General features: G+C 41.2%; 1 protein-coding gene across 2 annotated transcripts; it reads right to left on the bottom strand.

Annotated features, from left to right (window-relative positions):
• Nucleotides 1–341: 341 nt before the first annotated feature.
• Nucleotides 342–20,388, bottom strand: tmem240a (transmembrane protein 240a). 2 transcript variants are annotated; one of them, XM_028021917.1, is made up of 4 exons: nucleotides 19,516–20,388; nucleotides 18,923–19,029; nucleotides 11,611–11,819; nucleotides 342–2,962 (listed from the first exon to the last, which is right to left on the bottom strand). In XM_028021917.1, exons 2-4 carry the CDS (start codon nucleotides 19,012–19,014, stop codon nucleotides 2,808–2,810), a joined length of 456 nt encoding a protein of 151 aa, XP_027877718.1. In that variant the 5' UTR covers nucleotides 19,015–19,029; nucleotides 19,516–20,388; the 3' UTR covers nucleotides 342–2,807. The 2 variants fall into 2 exon arrangements, with proteins under 2 accessions (XP_027877718.1, XP_027877709.1); XM_028021908.1 differs by having other exon boundaries at nucleotides 19,440–20,385.
• Nucleotides 20,389–22,477: the final 2,089 nt, after the last annotated feature.

Below are 22,477 nucleotides of genomic sequence, written 5' to 3'. Positions count from 1 at the left end.
GTTTTTGATCGGATGACTACTTTTTACTTTTACTTGAGTAAAAACATGAAATAGAGTTACTCTTACTTGGGTAAAATTTGGTTTTATACTCTACCCACCTTTGCTCCTGAACATTAAGAAGAACAATTATTTTTAAACGGGCCACGGAATCATAATGGACGGCTTTTCTTCACTCCACGACGGCGTAGTCAGTCGTCGCTCTTCCTTGTTTCTGCTTGAATTTCACAAAATAAAACCGGGACCATCTGCACTCAGAAATAACCTCTCCACCATGAGAGCATGCTTTCTCTGTCTCTCTCTCTCTCTCGCGCGTCTGGAATGACACAATCAAACGTCAGGGGTCACTGTTGTGCTTCAATGGCACTTTTAATAAAACAGACATTTCATTCTCACAACAGCAATGTCTGGACAGAGAGGGGCTGGGTGAGGGTTTCCTCTGCTGATAGGCTGGTTGCTCTGGGTGAGTGAGAAGGTTGGATAATGAGAACTCAAAGAACATGGATATGACTCTACAAAAAAACCCCAAAAAACTCTGAGTTTTCTTGCAAAAGGATGAACTTGAACTCTATCACATAATCTCAGCTCACATGGATTCACTTTACTTTCTGGGATTCTGTGTCATAGACCAAAATAAAGCAGAAAATCGTCGTGAAAGGGAGAGAAAATAATTTCAAGTCGAACATCTTTGACTTTTAAAACTCACACAATTTCCAAAAGTCAAAAATGTTCCCAAGTTTTGTCTAGGAAAATTAATCTCAAAATTTCAGATTTCTTTTTTTTCTTGGAAATTTTCAACTCTTGGAGTTCAGAAATTTTCAGTTTTTTTTCTAGATCATGTAAAAAATCTCTGAGTTTTTTGGCGGAAGTTTAGCTTTTCTATCTACAGCGGCCCTAATGTGCCGTCGTAGGGATCTGCAACTGTACAAACCAAAAAACCATTTTTTGCCCAAAATCCAGTAAATTTAGATAAACCTCAGTGAAAGAACTACTTAAAGTCTTTCAATAAATATCTAGAATAGGAAATTTGTGGTATTTCTTAATACCATTTTATTCTGTTTTAGGTTGTAAAGCTAAGAAAAAACATGAACTTTTTACAAAGGGAAGGTTGACAGACTTTCTACCATGAGATGTTGATCTTTGGGGAATATTATTTAAACAAAAAAAGCACTTTGTTTCCAAGGTAATGACGAGAAAAAAAACAAGTATTTTTGACACTTGTGGGATTTATTCAGCGCTAAAAATAAACTGCTCAAATCTGCACTTGTTTTGTCTGTATTTTTAAAAGTTTGTTGACTCTGCACTGTTTTAAGCCGAGTTATAAAGAGCCACCGGCGGCTCCGGAGACGCAGCATGCAGATGAATGAACAGAGCTGAATAATCCAGACGGAAAAATTGTTGGGGGCAGCTAAAGACGTAGAAGTGATGAAAGTTAATGGTTTACGTTAACGGCATCTTCGTGTACTAAAATGACCCAGTCAAAGCCCAAATTAAAAATCTATGGCGGTACTTGAAAACTTATGTTTAATGCTCTCATAAAACGTCATGGTGGTTGAATTATTTTGTAAAGAACAATTTCAGGTGAATAAAATTCAGTGTCTAGCAGTGCAAAGCCGATAACAATTAGTTCAAAAGGGAACACTATGACCTTTATTGCAACGGCAGGTCATCTACGTTTTACTATTCACAATTCTTAAAAGACTATCTATGTTTAATAGCCCCCCAAGGAGGAAAAATGAACAAACAAAATGCAAATCAGGTGTAATTTTCATTTTGCAAACACTTCCAGCACCGCTTCGTGTTGGTCTATCATTTAAAATCCCAGTAAAAGACGCTGACGTTTGTGGTGGTAACGTGGGAGAATGTGTAAAAATTGAAGGGGAGCGAATATTTCTTCCAAAGTGCTGCGGACGTGTCAGCTGGCGTCTATCTCTTCTCGTGTGTCAACTGAACAATGACAAATTAGCAGAGGAAAATCTGACCGCAGCTGCACATAGCCTCCGTCCCTCTCACGTTATTTACAGGGGGGGGGGAAATTAATACATTCAGTTAATTCACTAAGTAACAAAGCTAATTAATCTGTGTTTTTAGCAGAAATCACATTGTTTCACATCCAATTTCCAGTTCCTTCTTCCTCTAACGTTCACTCACGCAGTCCAAGTGTCCAAGTTTTCTACCAATGAACAACTCACACAAAAAGCCCCCCCACTGGCCTGTTAAATTCTGTATTTTTACCTATTTACAGAAGCAGCAGTCTAACCATCACAAAACAAACCACAAACCTGCCTGTCATAACCAATAAAGCCCCATCTGATAGAGGAAAACAAAAAGAAAACCCAGTCTCACCTCCTCATTCCATACTCTTCCCACCCTGTTCTAAAAGAGCATGCCAAGTTTAACAATAAACACAGAAAATGTCTTTATACAGAAAAAAAAGATCACCCTTAAAAATGTTTTCTTCCTCCCACGGTAGAGGACACAGACTTAAGACCAGGTTTTTAGTGGGAAGAGAGTGAAATCTCATTCCATTTTGGGATTTAAAAAAAATTTTTTTTTAGTGCTGACAGAGAAAGGTTCAGGGTCAAAAGAAAGTCCAGTTGGAAGGTTCTGAAAGAGGACCACATCATGAACAGAGAGGGGTGGGGGAGGGGGGGCAGTTTTACAGGTCTCTGAGGCAAAGTTTGGCCGTGGGGAAAGTTTTGGCGAGAACGAGTGGATGTGTTTTATAATGTACGAGATTCAAGGGGAAGATCTGCATTTTCATTCTTATTTATGTTTTCTCTCTCTCTCTCTCTTTATGATTTTTAGAGTCAGAGGTGTCGAGGACTGGGGTGGCCATTGTGGTAGAGCTTCTGCTTGATGTGGACCATGTTGCCGCTGGAGTCCTCCAGCTGTCTTAGCTGGGCTCGGCGACGGAGGTCTCGGAGGTTGCAGAACTGCGGTAACCACGACCAGGATGGAGTATCTGCAGGGAGAAGACCAGAGAGAGCAGGGAGGTTTTTATGCAGACGACACAAAAACCCAAATTCACAAGCACAAACCGAGTTTTATCATGTGCAGTGGTCTATTTATCTGCAAAAGAAAATCCACTCAGTTATCCTTGCTTTCATATTCCAGACATTTATCAGAACAGTGAAGCACTGATGTTACATTTCCACCTTTCAGCAGAGGTGAAAGCTTTTCCCAACACGTGCGCTTCAAATGTGTGGGGGGGTTTCTAGCAACCTTTAAGGGAACTGTCCGCATCAGGCTGATTGTACAATATTAATGATTCTACTTCTGTATTTTATAGCAACTATGCTTTTGAAAATTACATTCACAACGCCATGACAACAGTAGCGATAGGAATAACATGCAGTTCCACATCTGATTTATATAAGAAACTAAAATGATGTGGATTTTTTGCATATTTGCTTCCCTTTTTTTAATATAAAGTTGTCTGTCAATGTTATTATTCTGACAAAGTCTCATGCTCATATCTGAATCATTTCAAGCATATTACATGGATTTCTAAAACAACGTAGAATAATCCGTAAGTTAGCCCGACCTGGCCTCTTTAACATAAAATACTTAAGTTTTTAAAATTCAAACTCAATTCAAAAATACTTTCTTGGTCCGAAGGGGAAAATAGAGGCTTTTGTAACACAGATTATTCAGGATTCTTCAATGAGTTGTTGTACACGGTGATGGCTGCAGGAAAGGAGGATCTCCTGTAGTGGTCTGTGTCCCAGCAAATTTGAAGAAACCTCTGACAGAAGACACTGGCTGGGTTTCGATTACAAATGTGGGCAAAACTTTGCTTATATTCTGCTAATGCTGAAAGAACACAGTTTTGCAATTGCGCTGTTTCCATTCAATAGGAAATTTAATTAAAATCACAAGTGAATGTTTGTTTGTGCAACAAGTCATTAAAACCCCTGGCAGCCACATGTGATTATGTCATATTATATTCATAATTAAGCCATGACGCAAAGCGCTCGTCATCTATCAGCCATTGGAGGAGACGTCTGCATCTCATTCAGGCGTTGGAGCAACAAACCCCTCATACTTGGGAGCGGTGTTATGAAAATATTAGATGATGTTGTGAATTGTTACATGGTGACAGCAGCCTTGACCTTTCACCTGTTTTTTAATGGGACAAAAGTGGAGAGGATCTCCACCTTTCTGATTTATCAGCCACCACACTGCACACAGAATGCTTCAAGATAGAAAGTGAGGCAGCAGGTGTGCATGGGGGGGGAGTAATATGAAGTGTGGGGGATGTAATGGCGGAGCACAGATTCATGCTTGTCAGGTTATAAACTGGAGCTGGTGAGGCGAAGTGAGGTCCGCGAAGACGGCAGGGAAAGCCCCAGACATCGAGTCCGGTAAAAAAAATAAAAATAAATGGCTGTGCCCGAGAATGTGCAAGAGAAAGAGGTGGAGGAGAGGAGGGGGCGTTGCTGGTAGGATTGGGGATGAGGAGGAAAGACAGAGAGGAAGAGAGAGAAGGGAAGTTATTTATAGCTGTGAATGGTTGTGCTGTCCACAAGGACTGCTCTGAAGGGTATCCAAAGGAAAGGGGGCAACAAAGGCAGGTTTCTCTCATTTCAATAAAAGGATGAAGTCAAGAGAAAACAGAGAGAGAGAGGGAGAGAGAAAAAGCTAAGATGTGATTGTTATGCCTGCTTTAATGCCGCGTGCCAATTTATCGTTTTCTCACTTGTTTTTCAAGTGTCTTTCCAAAAAGAGCATCTGGCGTCAGATATTAACGGTAAACTGGTGGTACGGGAAAAAAAATGTTGCATCAGGAGGGAAATGGCCCAGGAGCAGATTCAATAAATGAGCAATAGGGGAGGGGTTAGAGTTGGAAAAAAGCAATGGGAATCATTGTGCATTTCAATGCACTGCGTGTGTGTGTGTGTGTGTTCCTTACTTGCCATTCCAGCTGCTCTCTTGTGCTATTTATAGTTCCATAGAAGAGAAAGGGGGTGTACATGCATGTGGGCGTGTGTGTGTGCGTGCGTGTCGGGGTGTGTGTGTTTGTGTGTGTAAATTCGGGTGGAGATGTGACAGCATCCTCATCCTGTTTCCACACACACTCTTCCCTGCTCTTTCAGCCTCACCTTCACTCCTCATCTCACAGAGGCTAAATGTGTGTGACCCAGTACTGAAGGCAACACACACACGCACACGCCTACACACACACAAACTAATGGATCAAGTCAAAAAGGCGACGGGCTTCCCACTCCAAAAAAATAAGTATGTAAAAATCAAACCACATTGAAAATACTGCCTTCTTTCAGTGGCAAACACTTAACACACAAACATGTAAAGTTTCTTGGTTATCAGTGGGAGATATAAAAAATAACACATGATTATTTATCTAGAAATGTCAAGAGAAATCAGCAGAATCCAATCTGGGTCGGAAACTTTAAATCCAGTCATTGTTGAGTGAAGAAGGAAAAGTAAGGCATTAAAAAACAACGTCAGCAAAGTTGCTCCATTTTCTCAGGTTTTTTAAAGCGTTTTTAGTTCCCATCTTAAATTAAACAGCTAAATATACACTGCTCAAAAAAATAAAGGGAACACTCAAATAACACATCCTAGATCTGAATGAAAGAAATATTCTCATTGAATACTTTGTTCTGTACAAAGTTGAATGTGCTGAGAACAAAATCACACAAAAATCATCAATGGAAATCAAATTTATTAACCAATGGAGGCCTGGATTTGGAGCCACACACAAAATAAAAGTGAAATAACACTACATGCTGATCCAACTTTAATGTAATGTCCTTAAAACAAGTCAAAATGAGGCTCAGTATTGTGTGTGGCCTCCACGTGCCTGTATGACCTCCCTACAACGCCTGGGCATGCTCCTGATGAGGTGGCGGATGGTCTCCTGAGGGATCTCCTCCCAGACCTGGACTAAAGCATCCGCCAACTCCTGGACAGTCTGTGGTGCAACGTGACGTTGGTGGATGGAGCGAGACATGATGTCCCAGATGTGCTCAATCGGATTCAGGTCTGGGGAACGGGCTGGCCAGTCCATAGCTTCAATGCCTTCATCTTGCAGGAACTGCTGACACACTCCAGCCACATGAGGTCTAGCATTGTCCTGCATTAGGAGGAACCCAGGGCCAACCGCACCAGCATATGGTCTCACAAGGGGTCTGAGGATCTCATCTCGGTACCTAATGGCAGTCAGGCTACCTCTGGTGAGCACATGGAGGGCTGTGCGGCCCTCCAAAGAAATGCCACCCCACACCATTACTGACCCACTGCCAAACCGGTCATGCTGAAGGATGTTGCAGGCAGCAGACCGCTCTCCACGGCGTCTCCAGACTCTGTCACATGTGCTCAGTGTGAACCTGCTTTCATCTGTGAAGAGCACAAGGCGCCAGTGGCGAATTTGCCAATCCTGGTGTTCTCTGGCAAATGCCAAGCGTCCTGCACGGTGTTGGGCTGTGAGCACAACCCCCATCTGTGGACGTCGGGCCCTCATACCATCCTCATGGAGTCGGTTTCTAACCGTTTGTGCAGACACATGCACATTTGTGGCCTGCTGGAGGTCATTTTGCAGGGCTCTGGCAGTGCTCCTCCTGTTCCTTCTTGCACAAAGGCGGAGGTAGCGGTCCTGCTGCTGGGTTGTTGCCCTCCTACGGCCTCCTCCACGTCTCCTGGTGTACTGGCCTGTCTCCTGGTAGCGCCTCCAGCCTCTGGACACTACGCTGACAGACACAGCAAACCTTCTTGCCACAGCTCGCATTGATGTGCCATCCTGGATGAACTGCACTACCTGAGCCACTTGTGTGGGTTGTGGAGTCCGTCTCATGCTACCACGAGTGTGAAAGCACCACCAACATTCAAAACTGACCAAAACATCAGCCAGACAGCATAGGTACTGAGAAGTGGTCTGTGGTCCCAACTGCAGAACCACTCCTTTATTGAGTGTGTCTTGCTAATTGCCAATAATTTCCACCTGTTGTCTATTCCATTTGCACAACAGCAGGTGAAATTGATTGTCAATCAGTGTTGCTTCCTAAGTGGACAGTTTGATTTCACAGAAGTTTGATTTACTTGGAGTTATATTGTGTTGTTTAAGTGTTCCCTTTATTTTTTTGAGCAGTGTAGTTTAAATATAATGGGCGCTACTTTATCCCTAGCAATACTCTTCCAAATGAAAGTAATGTGCAAAGTGTCAATCTCAAAAAAAAATTCTGCTGTGCTTTGAAGAAGCTTTTCACAATCTCTTAGACGTTTTCTGTTCACTTTGACGGAAATTTGACTAATTTAGTCCTTGTGCCCGGCCTAAGGCAAAGTGTGCTTAAAAATGAGGAAGGAACCTAGTAGCACAAAATATCCACAGAACATCTTAAAACCAAAGCCTAAAGCCTAAAGACTAAAATGTGAAACAAGACTTCAGTCGATGTAATGCAGCCGCGTCAAGCTCATTTTCCAACACATTCAACATTATGAACGTCTTTAACGAGCCAGTTGTGTCAGAATGCATTGATAAAATTACCTACTAAAGAACTGATGAAAAATAATTGCTTTCTCTAAAGTTATTTAAAATACTTTCACATTGATTTAATTTGACACAATACAAATAAAAACCGATTTGACTAGACTGATAAAATAACATTTGAGCACACAACTGTTATCTTGACACACGTTTTCAATGCCACAGAAATGGCGATGTGATCTATCGGTTCTTTAGCTATTAATGTTATCTTTTATTATTATTATTATTATTAGCTTTACAAATTTCAATTTCGGGCTGCACAGTGGCGCAGTTGGTAGCACTGTTGCCTTGCAGCAAGAAGGTCCTGGGTTCGATTCCCGGCCGGGGTCTTTCTGCATGGAGTTTGCATGTTCTCCCTGTGCATGCGTGGGTTCTCTCCGGGTACTCCGGCTTCCTCCCACAGTCCAAAAACATGACTGTCAGGTCAATTGGTTTCTCTAAATTCTCCCTAGGTGTGAGTGTGTGTGTGCATGGTTGTTTGTCCCGTATGTCTCTGTGTTGCCCTGCGACAGACTGGCGACCTGTCCGGGGTGTACCCCGCCTCTCGCCCGGAACGTAGCTGGAGATAGGCACCAGCAACCCTCCCGACCCCATTAGGGACAAGGGTGAACAGAAAATGGATGGATGGATGGATGGAATTTCAATTTCATGCAAAAACACACATTTCTTGTCAATGAACAGTTTTTAGTTTATTTTTTCATTTTTTTAATTAAAAAATATGAAGAAATTGTGTATTTGTGCCGCTAAAGATCTATTTTAAAATAGTTTTTTAAACGTGCAAACACTGCTTCATCCCTCAAGATTTTGGGCTTTTTTTATATATATATATATATAAACCTCAATAGTTTGTAATTCAGAGTTAAGCAGCTTAATAAACCAAAACATTCCTCTGTGAATGGTCGGCTGCACATAGTGGGGAAAAAAAAAAGTCAAAAGAAAAACAAAAGCCTTAAAAACTATTGATCAAGACCGCCTGAAAATATTACGTACAGGTGTGGCTCCTTTAAAGCAAAATCAGAAAAAAATAAAATAAAAACTCTATGCCTCCAAGTATTAACAGTCATTTTCCTCATCCTTCCTGAGGAGCTTTTCCACAGCGCTCCCAGTTTCCAGGTCACATATCACCTAGTTTACTCTTAAAACTGCAGATCCAGGCCAGCTCCACCACGCAGCCAAACCCCAGTACTGTGATTTATAAAGCAACAGAGACAACAGCATCTTCCAGGCCATGGTTTTATATTTAACCAGGCTATTATAGTAGATGGCCATTTGTGAGAAATGTTAGAGAAACCACCATGGCCATTAAGTTAAAACTTCTACAAGAGAGCGACGCAGCTCAAGTCTTATTTAGATATAATATATATAATGACTAGACTATTTAGCCTATTATTTCCGCTTTTGTGTCTACCAGACAACATAATGCATACAGTGGTGATGAACTACGCTCCCCATGTTCTGTCTCATTACCTTATTTTCTAAAACGACATGCTTCCTTCATCTGTCAGGTGGAGAGAGACGAGAAGGGAAACGACAGATATATTTTCCAGTTAGCGTGGAGACGCAAAGCAGGAAATTAAGAAGCAACTATCAGCCGAAGCTGGATTTCAATACACACACATACACACACAGAGACGCGCGCGCGCGCACACCCACAGAGTGCAGAAATGAGGCATTCAGAGCAGAGCATCAGATGGTGAGAGTGAAATATCTCAATCGTTGTGACGCAAGCATGGCTCATCTAATAGATCCAACTTCAAACTTGGGTCTATTTACTGTGACAGCGTTAACCAATACGAATGATTTTCTTCAGACATTTCTGGGACGTGTGGGTGCTCAGGCGGAAATCCTTTTCTGACAGCCTTAATCTCCGTTCATCTAGACTTGGTGAGGATATACCTACTGTCCCTGTACGAGCAACTGGGACCTATGAAATTAATGTTTGGTCCAAATGTCTCCAGTCATCCCTGACTCCTCTAGACTTTACTACCCAAGAGGTGAGATGATCTAACAAAAAACATATTTTAAATTACGTCTATCGGCACTCTGAGATACAATTTGTTCCTATTAATTCAAGTGAATCAATGAAAACTACCAAAGGTAACACAGTTGGACAGACATTTTAGTGGCAGTAAAATAATTTTTGCAGGATCCATTAGAAGAAAATCTGGCATGCTTCATCAACTATAGAATGAAGCACCGCTCAGGTCCATTGTCTGGTTTTATTCTCAATTCATTTCTCAATACATGCCAACCCACTATACATTTCGTAAAAATTCTTCAAACGCAAATGGTTAAGCAAGACTCAGAATACAAAATTCACATTTTGCACATACTTACTTATGTTTGGGCCTCAACTGCTTCTGAAAACAGTACAAGCCCTTAACAACACTACCCAGCCGTTTTTTGCCAATAAGTCCAAAGAACGATATTTGGAATATTTGGTAGCGCTACATTGCTCCAGAATAACCTGGTTTTCACTTATGTATAAGATTTATCCCCACAATCGAAACAATCTTTTGTAAAATATTGTTTCTTCTAAACAGCATCCTGGAAGCAACTTGATAGTTTTATCACTAGGCTATTTGTGTATTTTAGTTGATATATCACCCGAAAAGTTCAATTAACCTGCTTTTGTCCAGTATCATCTAAATAGTGGTTAATTTAGGTTTTGTTCACTGCAAATGAGGCAGGCGTTATCCTTATTAATTTTAATTAACTACCTTCATACCTGATGTAAACAGTCTCAACCTTTGCCTTTAAAACTTTTTCTTAAGAAAATTTCAGGTTATATATATTTGTTTACATTCACATTTGTTGTAAGTCATATTGTTGCAGCTCCAGTTACACCAAGCTGGATGTGTTACAAACCCCAGCTGATGTATTTACAGCTTAGAGTTGCATTGAAAGCAATATGGCCAGGAAGGGACACACGCTAAGAGCGGTGTAACTATTTCAGGCAATAAAGATATAGGTCATGAGGAAAAGCTACTGCCTCTTGACAGATTACTTTGACTGATTTTGATTCAGCATCATACTAGCTGCTTCATATGCTGACTGCTTAGTTTTTAAAAAAAAGCTTCCTGACTTGTTAGTAGATAATAAACTTCACAGAGTGAGGATTTTTGGTTTCTAGTTTGGAAACAGTCGGTTCATTTACATCAAGTGGTGTTAAAATTGAGGCTACGTTTTGCACATGTTGCACAGTCGCACCGTAACTGGATGATAGAAAATTGTGAAAACGTCGCCTGATCTCATGTCTCGATGTCAGCCGTAACTTTCAGATGGTCTGCACCTGGCATAGACATCCTGTCTGCCTTGCTGTAGCATGTCAGCCTGGTGTGGGAAATATTTTCTTGGCACACTTTGGGCTCCGTAGCACCAACTTAACACCACAACCTACTTGTTCATAGTTTACCAACTCTCTGGTGTGGTCCAAAAAAGTGAACGCTGGTGCGCCTACACGCCTAGTCTTGGTTCAGTGAACTCCGGTGTGGTTCGAATGCTTATGTGGATGCAGAGGCTGCTCCAAAAGCAGGAAGTGAACTACAGTGCAGGGCATTCTGGGTAAATACAGTATAAAACAAACGCGTGAGTCTAACGCTAGCGGGAGAATGCAGTCGTGATGTTTTACTAACAACAAGAGAAATCTTACAATCACTAAAATCCGATGCCATTCCGTTTTTGTTGTGAAGAAGAAAAACGTGCTCATGTCTTTTTCAGAGGACTTTCACACAGTTCAGTGTGAAAGTGAACCACACCAGCTGAAATTTGACGGAACAACAGCAATTTTGGTCCCCAGTCAAACCAAGTCTACCAGACTATCAGATGTGACCCTGAATCTATGAGGAACATTTTCAACACCCTGTTGAATCCATGCCAGGAAGAATGAAGGCAGTTTCTAAGAATAATGAGGGTCTAAACCTGATAGTATCAAGGTGTACTTAATAAAGTGGCTGGTGAGTGCATGTCTTCTTTCTTTGAACATTAGCTACCTAGCATCTCATTTAACTTAAAAAAAGATTAGCAAATTCTTCTTCTCAGGAATTAATTCTGCGTTTGAGTCGGTGAGTCCCCTGCCGTTTCCAGCCAGGCTGTGAGCATCTTACCGTAGTACCGGCTCGCCCTCCAGGCCCTGACGGCGCAGTGCAGGACTCCGTCAAGCCACAGCAGCAGCCAGCTGATGCAGAAACCCAACAGCAGACCCAACATCAAGTCCATCTCCTGCTTGGTCACACTGTCACTCACAAAGTAGTTCTCTGAAGAGTCCACTAAGGAGTGGTCCCCATCGTACGGGATTACGTAGTGAACATGATGCCTGGGGTGAGGACAGACAGGAGAAGAGGACAGAAGTGTTAAACTTTAAAGTAGCAACCGTCTGTACACTGGAGGTTTGCTGAAGTTTTTCTAAACTTAAATAAAGCCACACTAATCTGCACTTTACAGGAAACCCCTGAAGCCCATGTGAAGGACCACCGGGGGTTCCACAGGATGCACTTTAGGCTGGAAAGTGGATGGCTGACTTGTAATTTTTAGATATGTGGAAGAAATTCAGCCTGCTTAAAAGTGAAAGACCATCACTTTCTAAAAGTAATCTTCTGGATCAAATCTGCTGAACTGCCACAAAGAAAGGGTTTTACCTCTATGTACGATGTGGTTGTTGAAGAAATGACACGCAAGTCAAACAATTCAGTATTTTTCTTCTGATAAGCATTGTGCATTGTGATGTAATGCGCTCAGAGTTCTTTCCTAAGTTCATAACAACAATTTTCAGCCATTGTTTACATCCTGGTGTACCCCGTCTGGCTTATTCTAGTGCCGAATTATGACACGTCTCACATCAACGACGTAGGACGCGGACAAAATGCAACACGACCATCCAGACTTGAAAACCATGTGAAACATATTCTAATTAGTTCCACATATGGAAGTAACTCAGATTGGATTTTTTTTTTTTTTTTTTTGGAGGGGTGAAAAGATCAGGATTTAGCTGTTCAGAGTGTAGTGAAAAAGTCATATATGGGCAGAAAATGCCTCTATTGTGAACCAATAATTTTATTTAAATTTCCTTTGGGATCAATAAAATATTCTTAAACTTTAATGAATTGAATTTGAATGAATTGTACTCATGACAGCTGGAGATAGGCACCAGCACACTTCTCGACCCCAATGGGATAAGGGTGTAAGAAAATGGATGGATGGATGGATGGATGGATGGATGGATGGATGGATCATCAAGATTCACTTACATCGCTTCTCCATCCTGGCCTCCTCTACAACACGCTGCCATTCCAGTGGATATGAAAACCTTCGCTGACATTATCCGCCCTCCTGGGAGCAGGTATAGGCTTTTCCCAGCCTAATGACGCAGACAGATGTCTGAAGAACATCGCACGGGGAACACACCGGCAGCTCAGAGATCTGACAGCTGAGAGCGAGTACAGGTGCACTCTGGGACTTTACACTGATAACGGGGCTTTGAACTGATGGGGACGTCTGAAGACATTCACGAATGTAAAGCAGTGCTTTTCAGGAATTCACAAAGACCGGAAGGTGATAAATTAACTGTCAAGCTTCGCACAGATATATTGTGATTTCGCCTTAACAAGTGTGTATTTTTACAGTTTAAGACATGGACAAACTTTGTCGCTGTTTAAGGCCTGAAACCCAAAACACGGCACCCGAGAGAACAAGGAGTGTCACGTGAGTCAGGCTTACAACTATACATTTGTTTGTGCGACTGATAAGTGTGTTGCAGTTGTGCAACACTTGACAAATTTAAGTCAGTCTTACTCAAATCATATAATTTACTTCAAATAAAGTAGTAAACCCAGAAAGGACTTTTTTTGTTTTGCTCAGGCAGCCTTCATTTGAGAGAAGTTAGAGAGGAAAGTGGGTAATGAAAGAGGAGGAAGACATGCGGCAAAGGTCATCAGGCCAGGAATCGAACCTGCGACGACCGCGTCGAGGACTAAGGCCTCCTCATGTGGGTTGTGCTCTACCCTGGAACCACCACAGCACCCCGGTCGGTACCGGATCTGTCCCTGGTGAAGCTTGCATCATGACGTCAGACGTAGGATACGGACTTTGAACTTAATTGTTTCAAGTAAAGTCAAAGTAAGTTGTCATCACTAAACCAAAAGAATTAAGTGAGATTAATGTAAATAAGTCCAAATACACTTTTTACAGTGTGGAGTTTCCTGAGAATAAGGCTGAACTATATGTAACCCTTCTTTTTTTTCAAATCAGCCAAAGTTTGTAATTATCTGATTCTTTATTAACTGTATTTGTTTCACCTGCATCCTGTGCAGCCTATGATTAAATCTCCACCCACTTCAACATTCCAGCCACAAAGGCACCTGCTGCTCTTCAAGCTTCAATCTACCCGAAAGGGTTCATCCGTACAGCGTCCAAATCAGAATACGGACAAAGCCAAATGAGCTGACACATAAAGCTGTGTCCTCGACGGCACTAAGGTGAACGCCGTTGGCCGTCCCGGCACCTCCACGTCTCACGGACGGAAGGGCAGGCAGGCGGAGCCAGAGCTTCCCTTTCTCTTCCTCTCCACTCCACGTATAGAAGGTTTCTGCTGTTTATGTGAGAGCGGACGACTGGCTCTGGGTGGAAGACGAGGTGTGGTTACAGTAACCTGAGCACTAAGAGGTTCTTACTGAGGTTTGACTGAGCCTGCTGTCCAGTAACATGTTGATGCACTGTTTGACTTTTATACGTCTTCAGCAGCGTTGGGAAGTATTTATTCTGTTACATTACTTGAGTAACGTTTGATCAGTTTCTTAATATTTGAGTAGCCATTTTACCGAATACTTGAGTAATTTCTTGGATGATTACTTTTTGATTTTACTTGAATAAAAACAATTTGAAGTATCGCTACCCTTGCAATTGTTGGATACTCTGCTCACCTCTGATTCTCAGAGCTCGTTACCAGCAGTGGGCAGGGCAGTTTGAATGCAAAGCAAGACAGTCAATTATGAATTATCATTACTCTCAAGCCATGTTCATAAATTTAGATTTGCCTTGCCTTGCAAAAGCATTCCTACCTCTCTCACTTTTCACATGTCACATTATGACCAAAAACTGTTTCTTTGAACTTTATGACGGTCCAAAAAGCAGTGACAACAAAATAATACAAGTACTGTATACATGTACTGTCCTACATGTATGCAAACAAACAGTCTAAAGATTGTGGTGTGCATTAGTATTCAATCCAACCCCAAAAAGATGAGTGGAGAGCCTTTCAGTTAAATTCCAAAGCACTTTATTGATCCCCAAAGAGAAATTAAATATTAGTATTAATTTAAAATTAATTTAGTAATTTATTTTTATTAGAACTAATATTATTAAATATCATTTATTACTACTGTTTAAAGTATTTTCCATAGATTCTCATTTGGGTAAAGATCTGGGCTTTAACTAGGTCATTCTTGCACATGACTAAGCTATGATGTAGCGCTGTAGTTCTGGCTGCACGTTTGTACTTTTTCTTCTGCTCCTCAACAGCTTTCCTGTTCCTGCTGAGAAAAGGCATCCCCACAGCACAATGCTGCCACCAGCAGGTTTCAGATTACAGGCATTCTTGGCTAGTTTCCTTATTAATGCTCCCCTCACCTGGCCTGTAGGTGTGCAGCTAACCTTTCCCCACACATAGCTCTGCTCCATGAATTGAACCATGTGAGGGGACGAAAGCTTATTGCTTCATAAAACTAACCCGGCTTCTGCAGAAGGTTCTCCCTGAGCTGTCTGCTGCTTCTTTTGACCTTTATGATGCAGTTTGCTCACTAATGTTCTCTAACAAACCTCTCGGGGCCATCTCAAGACAGCTGGATTTATACTGAGGTCCAGTTACACACAGGTAGACTCGCTTTTGCTAATTAGGTGTCTTCTGGAGCCAAACAGTTGCATTGAATTGTATTTATGGGCAATAGAATAAAGGAGGCTGGCCACCAATGCCCATCCAGTGTTCAGATTTTTAATCTGTGGAACTCTTTTTAAAGCATTCGCAGTTTGCTTACGCTTCATAATTATGTTGTGTTACCATAACATCCAAATAAAGTGCATTGTGTATTTATAACTCAGATAAGTGTCTGTCTTGACTCCATCTATTCTTTACGGAGAAGATTGCTCTGATCTGACAATCGGCAACTCTTACTGTTGCCAATGAACTCCTACCCCCCCACACTGCTGTTTGGCTTTATTGGTAATCTTGTCTTAGTGTTCCAGCATGAACTGGTCAGGAAAAAAAAAACATCTGCATCTTTTTGGATTTTGTCTTTAAAGTTTTTAACCAATATCAACATCATGTGCTGGTGCAGAACAAGCCCTGAAGTCATTTTTTCCCCCTCTTCGCTTAGAAACTGTTCAGGGAAAGTCCATTAATGCTAGTTAAACACATTTTCATATATTAATAATGACTGTCTTGCTGATGTTTTCCCATACTTCGAACACGCTCTCTCAATGAGAACAAACATCAGGTTGCCTGACCGGCCACCAGCAGTCTGTGCACACACACATTCAGCTACAACCAGATATTTACAGACTGTTTAAAACAACACAGATATTTTTTTTTTTTTTCTCATTGTCTAACAAGAAATCAGACAACAATTTTCTTGGTTTAGGTCAGTTAGAATTACAAAAGTCATTTCTATTTGCTTAAATGCCAGGATAATGAACAACCTTGGTTTATTTAGTCCGTTATAGAGAAAAAATGTAATTTTTCAAAGTCACATTTTCACTGTGTCATTCATATATTTATACATTTCAGAGTTCCAAACTAAGTATTTAATTCACCATGTAAATATTCAGCTTACAAATGAAATATTTAGCTTTCAAATTAAGCACTTAGGAAGCTAAATATTTATTTTCCCAACTAAATGTTTAAGCCTGAGCTAAATATATAGTTCCAAATTAAATATTTAAATTGGAAACTAAACATTGAATTTTCAAACTAACTATTTACTTTTCCAAAGTAGATATTTAAATTAAAAGCAGAATATTTAGTTCATTGCTCTATAGGTTTGCTACGATAGTTTGCTGAAATTTTGATCCGTTCTGACTAAATGACTACAACATTTCTATGGGACTGAGATGAGGGCTTTTGATAACTAACCTAAAACTTTCTTGTCCTGAAGTCACTTAGTAACTAAGCCAATAACAGTTTGGTTAAAACAGATTCTAAGACAGACAGAGAAAGTGAAAACCAAGGAGCTAGCAGACGTAGGATAACAACCACCTGTGAAACATGATTACCAGATAAATTAAACAATGTGGACTGGAGGTGTCATTTGTGTGATGGACACCAGGTGAGGCCAGTTAGAGGAATGCAGAACAGGTGATGGGAGAATCTAAGCAGGGAAGTGAGGGCAGGTGACAACTAAAAACAGGGAAAAATACAGAACAGGATGCATAAAGGGTTTCACCAACCGAGAGCTAAAGACTAATGTTAACACAGTAGTCTAAACCAAAACGCACGGAGAACAAAACATAGTAAACAACTAAGAAAACTAACTCAAAACAAAGGAACTGAATAATACAGAAATACAGAATTTAGAATAATAGCCCACTTTCAAATAATTTACCCGAGCAGACAAATACAAGAGCGAACAAAAACAAAACATGACAATGACCGATGTTTTGAAATAAATCACCTCTTAACATTCTTTCCTCATGACGATAATATGAAGTAGTGCCAGCTGCCTATAAATAAGAGTTTTGGTAGTATTGAAAATCATATATCTGTATATATATAGAGGCCTGTAACAAGAACACGTTTTGCTGGACGATAAATTGAGCCAGAAGTTGTTGAGATAACTGATAATGTTGTTTTGAGACCATTTTCAAGTAACATAATGCTAGTGATATAACAATGCAAGAACACATTCTCACAGATTAAGAAACTTTAAATCCTAATGAACATTTAGAACTGGAACTGGTTGGTATATTAAATATTTCAAATAAATAAACAACACAACAGAAACAAATGAATTCTGAAAGTCTCTGTAAACAAAACTGACCTTCAAAAAAAAAGGGCTAGTTACAAAAACATTTTTTAAAAAGCACCAGACTTTAGACTTTTGTCATCCAATTTATGGTAGAAAAAGAAAGAAAAGAAAAAAAAATAAACCATGCAAATGGAAATTATTTAGCTTGCTTAAATTTATCATGCAATTTATTGATTATTGCAAAAGGCTTAGATATGTCTGACCTGTCAGAAATTAACTTCTACATGCCCGAGTCTTTTTGCTAATGAGTAATCCTCACCCTCAATGATTGGACTGATTTCAGACTATGTCGGTACAGGATTCGTTTCACTGGATCTTTTGCTTTTTAGGGGGGGCATATTTCCTGTCTGGGACACAAATCCAGTATCCCATAGTTGTTGGAGTTTTTTTTTTCTTTCTTGAACAGATGAAGATGTGGAAAGTCAATGCAAGGATGAACTAGGTCCGCTACTCTCTTCCTGATTTCTTGGCTTGTTTTCCTCGTGATGTCACCCAAATAAGGGACAACAGTTGGGGTCTACTCACAGGTGTGACTCCACCTGACTCAAAAGCTTCCAAAAAAGCCATGACATCATCATCTGTTCAAAGGCATTCTGATCTTATTGTGTCAACCTCTAAAACATAAAAAAAAAAAAAAAATAATAATAATAATAATAATAATAATAATAATAATAATAATAATAATAATAATAATAATGACAATAATCGCTGTAATTTAGCAAATGAGTTAGAAATACTTTTTGGTATTCAACGCAGGAAATTCTTTTTGGGTTTTTTTCTGAATTAATGACAGAAAAAACCCCATTAAACAGTGAATGCAAATATCTGGATTGAACTGTGGCCAATAATTCGTCTGGTAGGGTTTGTATTGTCGGTGACAGGGTGAATGTGAGAGCTGTTGTACCGCACAGCGCATTTGATGCTCAGATTGTTTTAAACGGCCTACTGTCGCTCATAGTTCATTACCTATTTATGGGTCCTGCACACACACACACACACACACACACATACACGCACACACACACACACACACGCACGCACGCACGCACGCACCCCCACACGCCTTCCTGCATGCAGCAAAGCCTTACAGTCAGCCGCTATATACCTACTGCAAAACAAACAAAACAAAAGAAAAAACCCAGCGAGATCGGGCTTTATGTAAGACAAATATCAGGACGTCAGCGGAAACCTCGGCTATAAGACGAGCGCAAATAGGACGGCAGCCTATCAGGCTGGCTTTGCGGGGTTTCACCGCTTCAAATCTTCCAGGCCTCTTCGGCAATTAAGAATTGACGGGTGGTGGTGGTGATGGTGATGGTGTGCCGGGGGAGATAAGGGGAAGACAGAGAGGGAAATACGGCACAGCATTTTTATGCCACTTATTGTGGAGGACGCTGGTATTTACCTTCCACAGTTGCAGTGACAGACGCGGTCCTCCCCTCGTAGATGCGGTAGGATGTAGTTGTGAAAGCGGTCCAGTAGTGCGTTCATGTCCATTAAACAGGCTATCGCCTGCAAAGAACCATGCCAGTCAGCTGGGACATGTCGAGCAACGGCGCTAAACTATCACCACACACAGCGAAGGGTTTTCAGAAAGAATAGGAATTACAACCAGAAGGAGGAAAATGGCAGATTTTTTTTTTCTCTCTCTCTCTCTCTCTCTCTCTCTCTCACACTCGTTTCTAAGAGAGGGAGACTGTTGCTTGAAAACCAACTGATTTATTTATGACAGCAGGTAGGCTAATTATAGATTGGCTTACCTACTTCCACATGCCACAGTGATAGGGTGTCTCAAAAAATGTATCATATTTATGTAAGTTTAAAAAAAAAATCTTTGGCATCATATAGCCTCTGCGTGGAAATGAGAGAAGAAGAAAAAAAAAGAAATCACATTGCATCTGAGGGAGGTGAGAATGTCTTACCATTACAACTGAAGCACCAAGAATCATAAAAATCATGGTGGTTGTGATCATATGCATCAAAACTTCCAAAACTGACCGCCGTCTTGGAGCCCGGGCTTCTACCCGCGGCAGTGGAGACGCTCCGGCTGGGCTGTGGGCGCTCTCTCCCGGCAGGAGCCGCTCATGGAGCCGCCGCGCCGCTCCTGGCTCCCCGTCCCTTCAAACTGCCCGGTTTTCCCTCCGTCTCCTCCTCCTCCTACACACGGCGAGCCGTTCTCTCTCAGCCTTCCTTGCACCCTCTCTCCATCCAAGTAAGGTCCCCCACCACCACCACCCCGGTCGGTCGGACGGATGCGGCTCCACAGAGGCTGTCCGCTCCTTAATTGCCGATTCGAAAGGAATCCGCTGCTCTAGCTCCGTTTCTCCCCCTCCCCGTCCAACTCTATTCCAACGTTCAAATTAACATCACCCGAAGAAAAATCATGAAATGCGTCTCTCTTTTTTTTGTATCCTCTAAGAAGGGGATGCCTCGGTGCCCTCTTCCCTCTTCCCCCCCCCCCCAAGTTCCTCCAGACCCCGCTCTGCGCTTCAGTGCCGGTGCATCCCGTCCTCCATCAGGCGAGAACGTTTCAAAGAGCTGCAGCACCAACACCTCTCGCGGCCATCGCCCTACAGTCTTCCTCGGATTGGCCTGACAAACATCCAGACGCGGTCCAAGCAGCACCGTGGCCTGCACCTAGACCCACCCTGCGCCCCGAGACCAGTCCCTATCCAGCATCGGCAACTGCATCAACGCCCGGAGCCAGACGCGCATGATTATCCCATCCTGGCTTCCAGCAGCTACACGAGCACCCACTTCCACTGCCCGTGCGTGTGCGCGCGAGCGCGATAGTGTGTACAGTGGGCGGTTAGAGGGAGGGGAGCTGGGAAGAGAGGAGAGGAGAGGAGAGAAAAGAAGAGGAGAGGTGGAACTGCAAGCTGTCTCTGTAGGCCTGTGCAGGGCCGGATTTAGGGGATTTTGGGGCCCCTATGGGCTAGAGCCACTTTTGGTTCCCTATCAGAGCTGTTTTTCTACATGCACAATTTATATTCAGGAAGGTTTATAATAAAGCGGTTGTGCTTCGGTGGAAGGATACTTCACCTTTGCAATACAGACTAGTGAAGAAATATATATACTTTAGTATATATTTCAAACATACATTTGCGTATGTAGATTTTAAATATACGAAGTATTAAGTGTACTGCATATAAATATATGTACACGAAGTATACTAACAGCATGCTTGTACCAATTTTGACATTATAACTTTAAACACACTTAAATATAATTGTACCAGAATACACTTTTAAGAAATATATAAAATAAAAGTATATTTTAAGTGAACAAAATATGTATTTGCTCAAGTGTACCAATGAAACAATGTGCTTTTTAAGATATTTTGTGTACATTTTAAAACATATGCTCAAAATAGAATCTTTTAAAATTCACTTAAAGCTTACATTAATAATAAACAATTAAATATACTGAAATTTCTGTATGTTTTAAATTACATCTCAGTGTATACCTTAGGCTATTTTAGGTGACTTAATAATCTTTTGCTATTTTGTTAAAATGACAACGAATAAAAAAACAACAATAAAAAATCTTATAGTGGAACTTGATGTAATGTTGTTTAACAAAGTAAATAATGTGTTCATGCCTCAGCATATCAAACATTGACACTTTAGTGACAGCGGTTCTAAAACAAAAACATTACTTGTCCTGGACACTAAATGTAGCAGGTGTCTTCAGTTTTACATCTCTCCGAATATGATCTGTTGTTTTCAGTTTAACTAAAACACAGAAGCTATTTTGACCAAGTCCATTTCCAGATGTGTTACGTAAGACCTATTGATTAGTGAACGGCATTAGCTCCAGTCCACGCTCCAGACCAGATGGTGGCGGTATTGCACACTTTCAGTTTTTCTTTTAAAAGCGCCATAAAAAGAACAGCATCACCGTGAAGCCGGGAGGATATACAGTATCTCTTATAAGAGATGCTCTTCAAATTCGCCATTTTTACTCGCATAATAGAGAAATGCAAGAGTACTGTACAGTACTCTGTATTGGGTCGTGTTCACATTCTTGACTGACAGCACTTGCATTGATCGGTTTTTTCTACTAAGCACTGGGCTCAATTTTCAACTATATTATAATTTAAGATCCACCTTTATACTGATAGGCTGACAGCAACTTCAAAGTTATTACATCTTGTGAACAACCAAAAAAATATTGAAGCAATCTTTTTCTTTTCTAAAAAAAAAATTAAATAAATAAAGTTTGTAACGAATCCAGAAGCATGTACCGTATTTTTCGGACTATAAGCCGCTACTTTTTCCCCCCACGCTTTGAACCATGCAGCTTATAGTCCTGTGCGGAAATCAAAGAAGAAAGTGCTGATTTTCATTTAGAACAAGCACATGCTACCAGCAGGCACCACGAAGAAATTTCTTCAAACTCAAACCCCCTCATCATGGAAACAACACAAAGAAGTTAATATGACGCAGCTGAAGCTGCACGTCAGCGAATCCATGGAGCCGCAGGGCTGCGTCCTTAATAGCAGATTTATTAAGAATCTCCCTCTGCTGTGTCCTTGTGGGAAACCGAGAGAGGCGGAGATAGTGCTTGTAGCCCGGTGTGGCTTTTATATGTAGGCTTCCAGTTTTTTTTTGTTTGTTTTTTTTTAATGTAGGTGGGGCTTATAGTGAGATGCGCTCTATAGTCCGGAAAATACTGTAATACTTGCTCTTTAAATAAGATTCCTGTATTTATTTCTTTTTCTTTCAAGCCACTAATGGTGGCAAGCTACTAGATACAGACAGCACCCACAGGTGCCCTGGGGGTATCTGACAGCAGGCAACGTAGGTGAAGTGTTTTGCCCAAGGACACAACAACAAAGAAGGATGGAGCGGGGTTAGGGTTAAACCAGCAACCCGCCAATTGCTGGGCAAACTCCTACCATTGTCGCCCTCATTGCCCCCTAAACAACTTTGAGGTTTTCTGACCTGTGAAAGGTGCT

Source organism: Xiphophorus couchianus, chromosome 1 (assembly GCF_001444195.1).
Source record: "Xiphophorus couchianus chromosome 1, X_couchianus-1.0, whole genome shotgun sequence".
Taxonomy (NCBI): Eukaryota; Metazoa; Chordata; class Actinopteri; order Cyprinodontiformes; family Poeciliidae; genus Xiphophorus; species Xiphophorus couchianus.
Note: the sequence above shows the minus strand (reverse complement) of the source record. Positions and strands in the feature narration are given on the sequence as shown.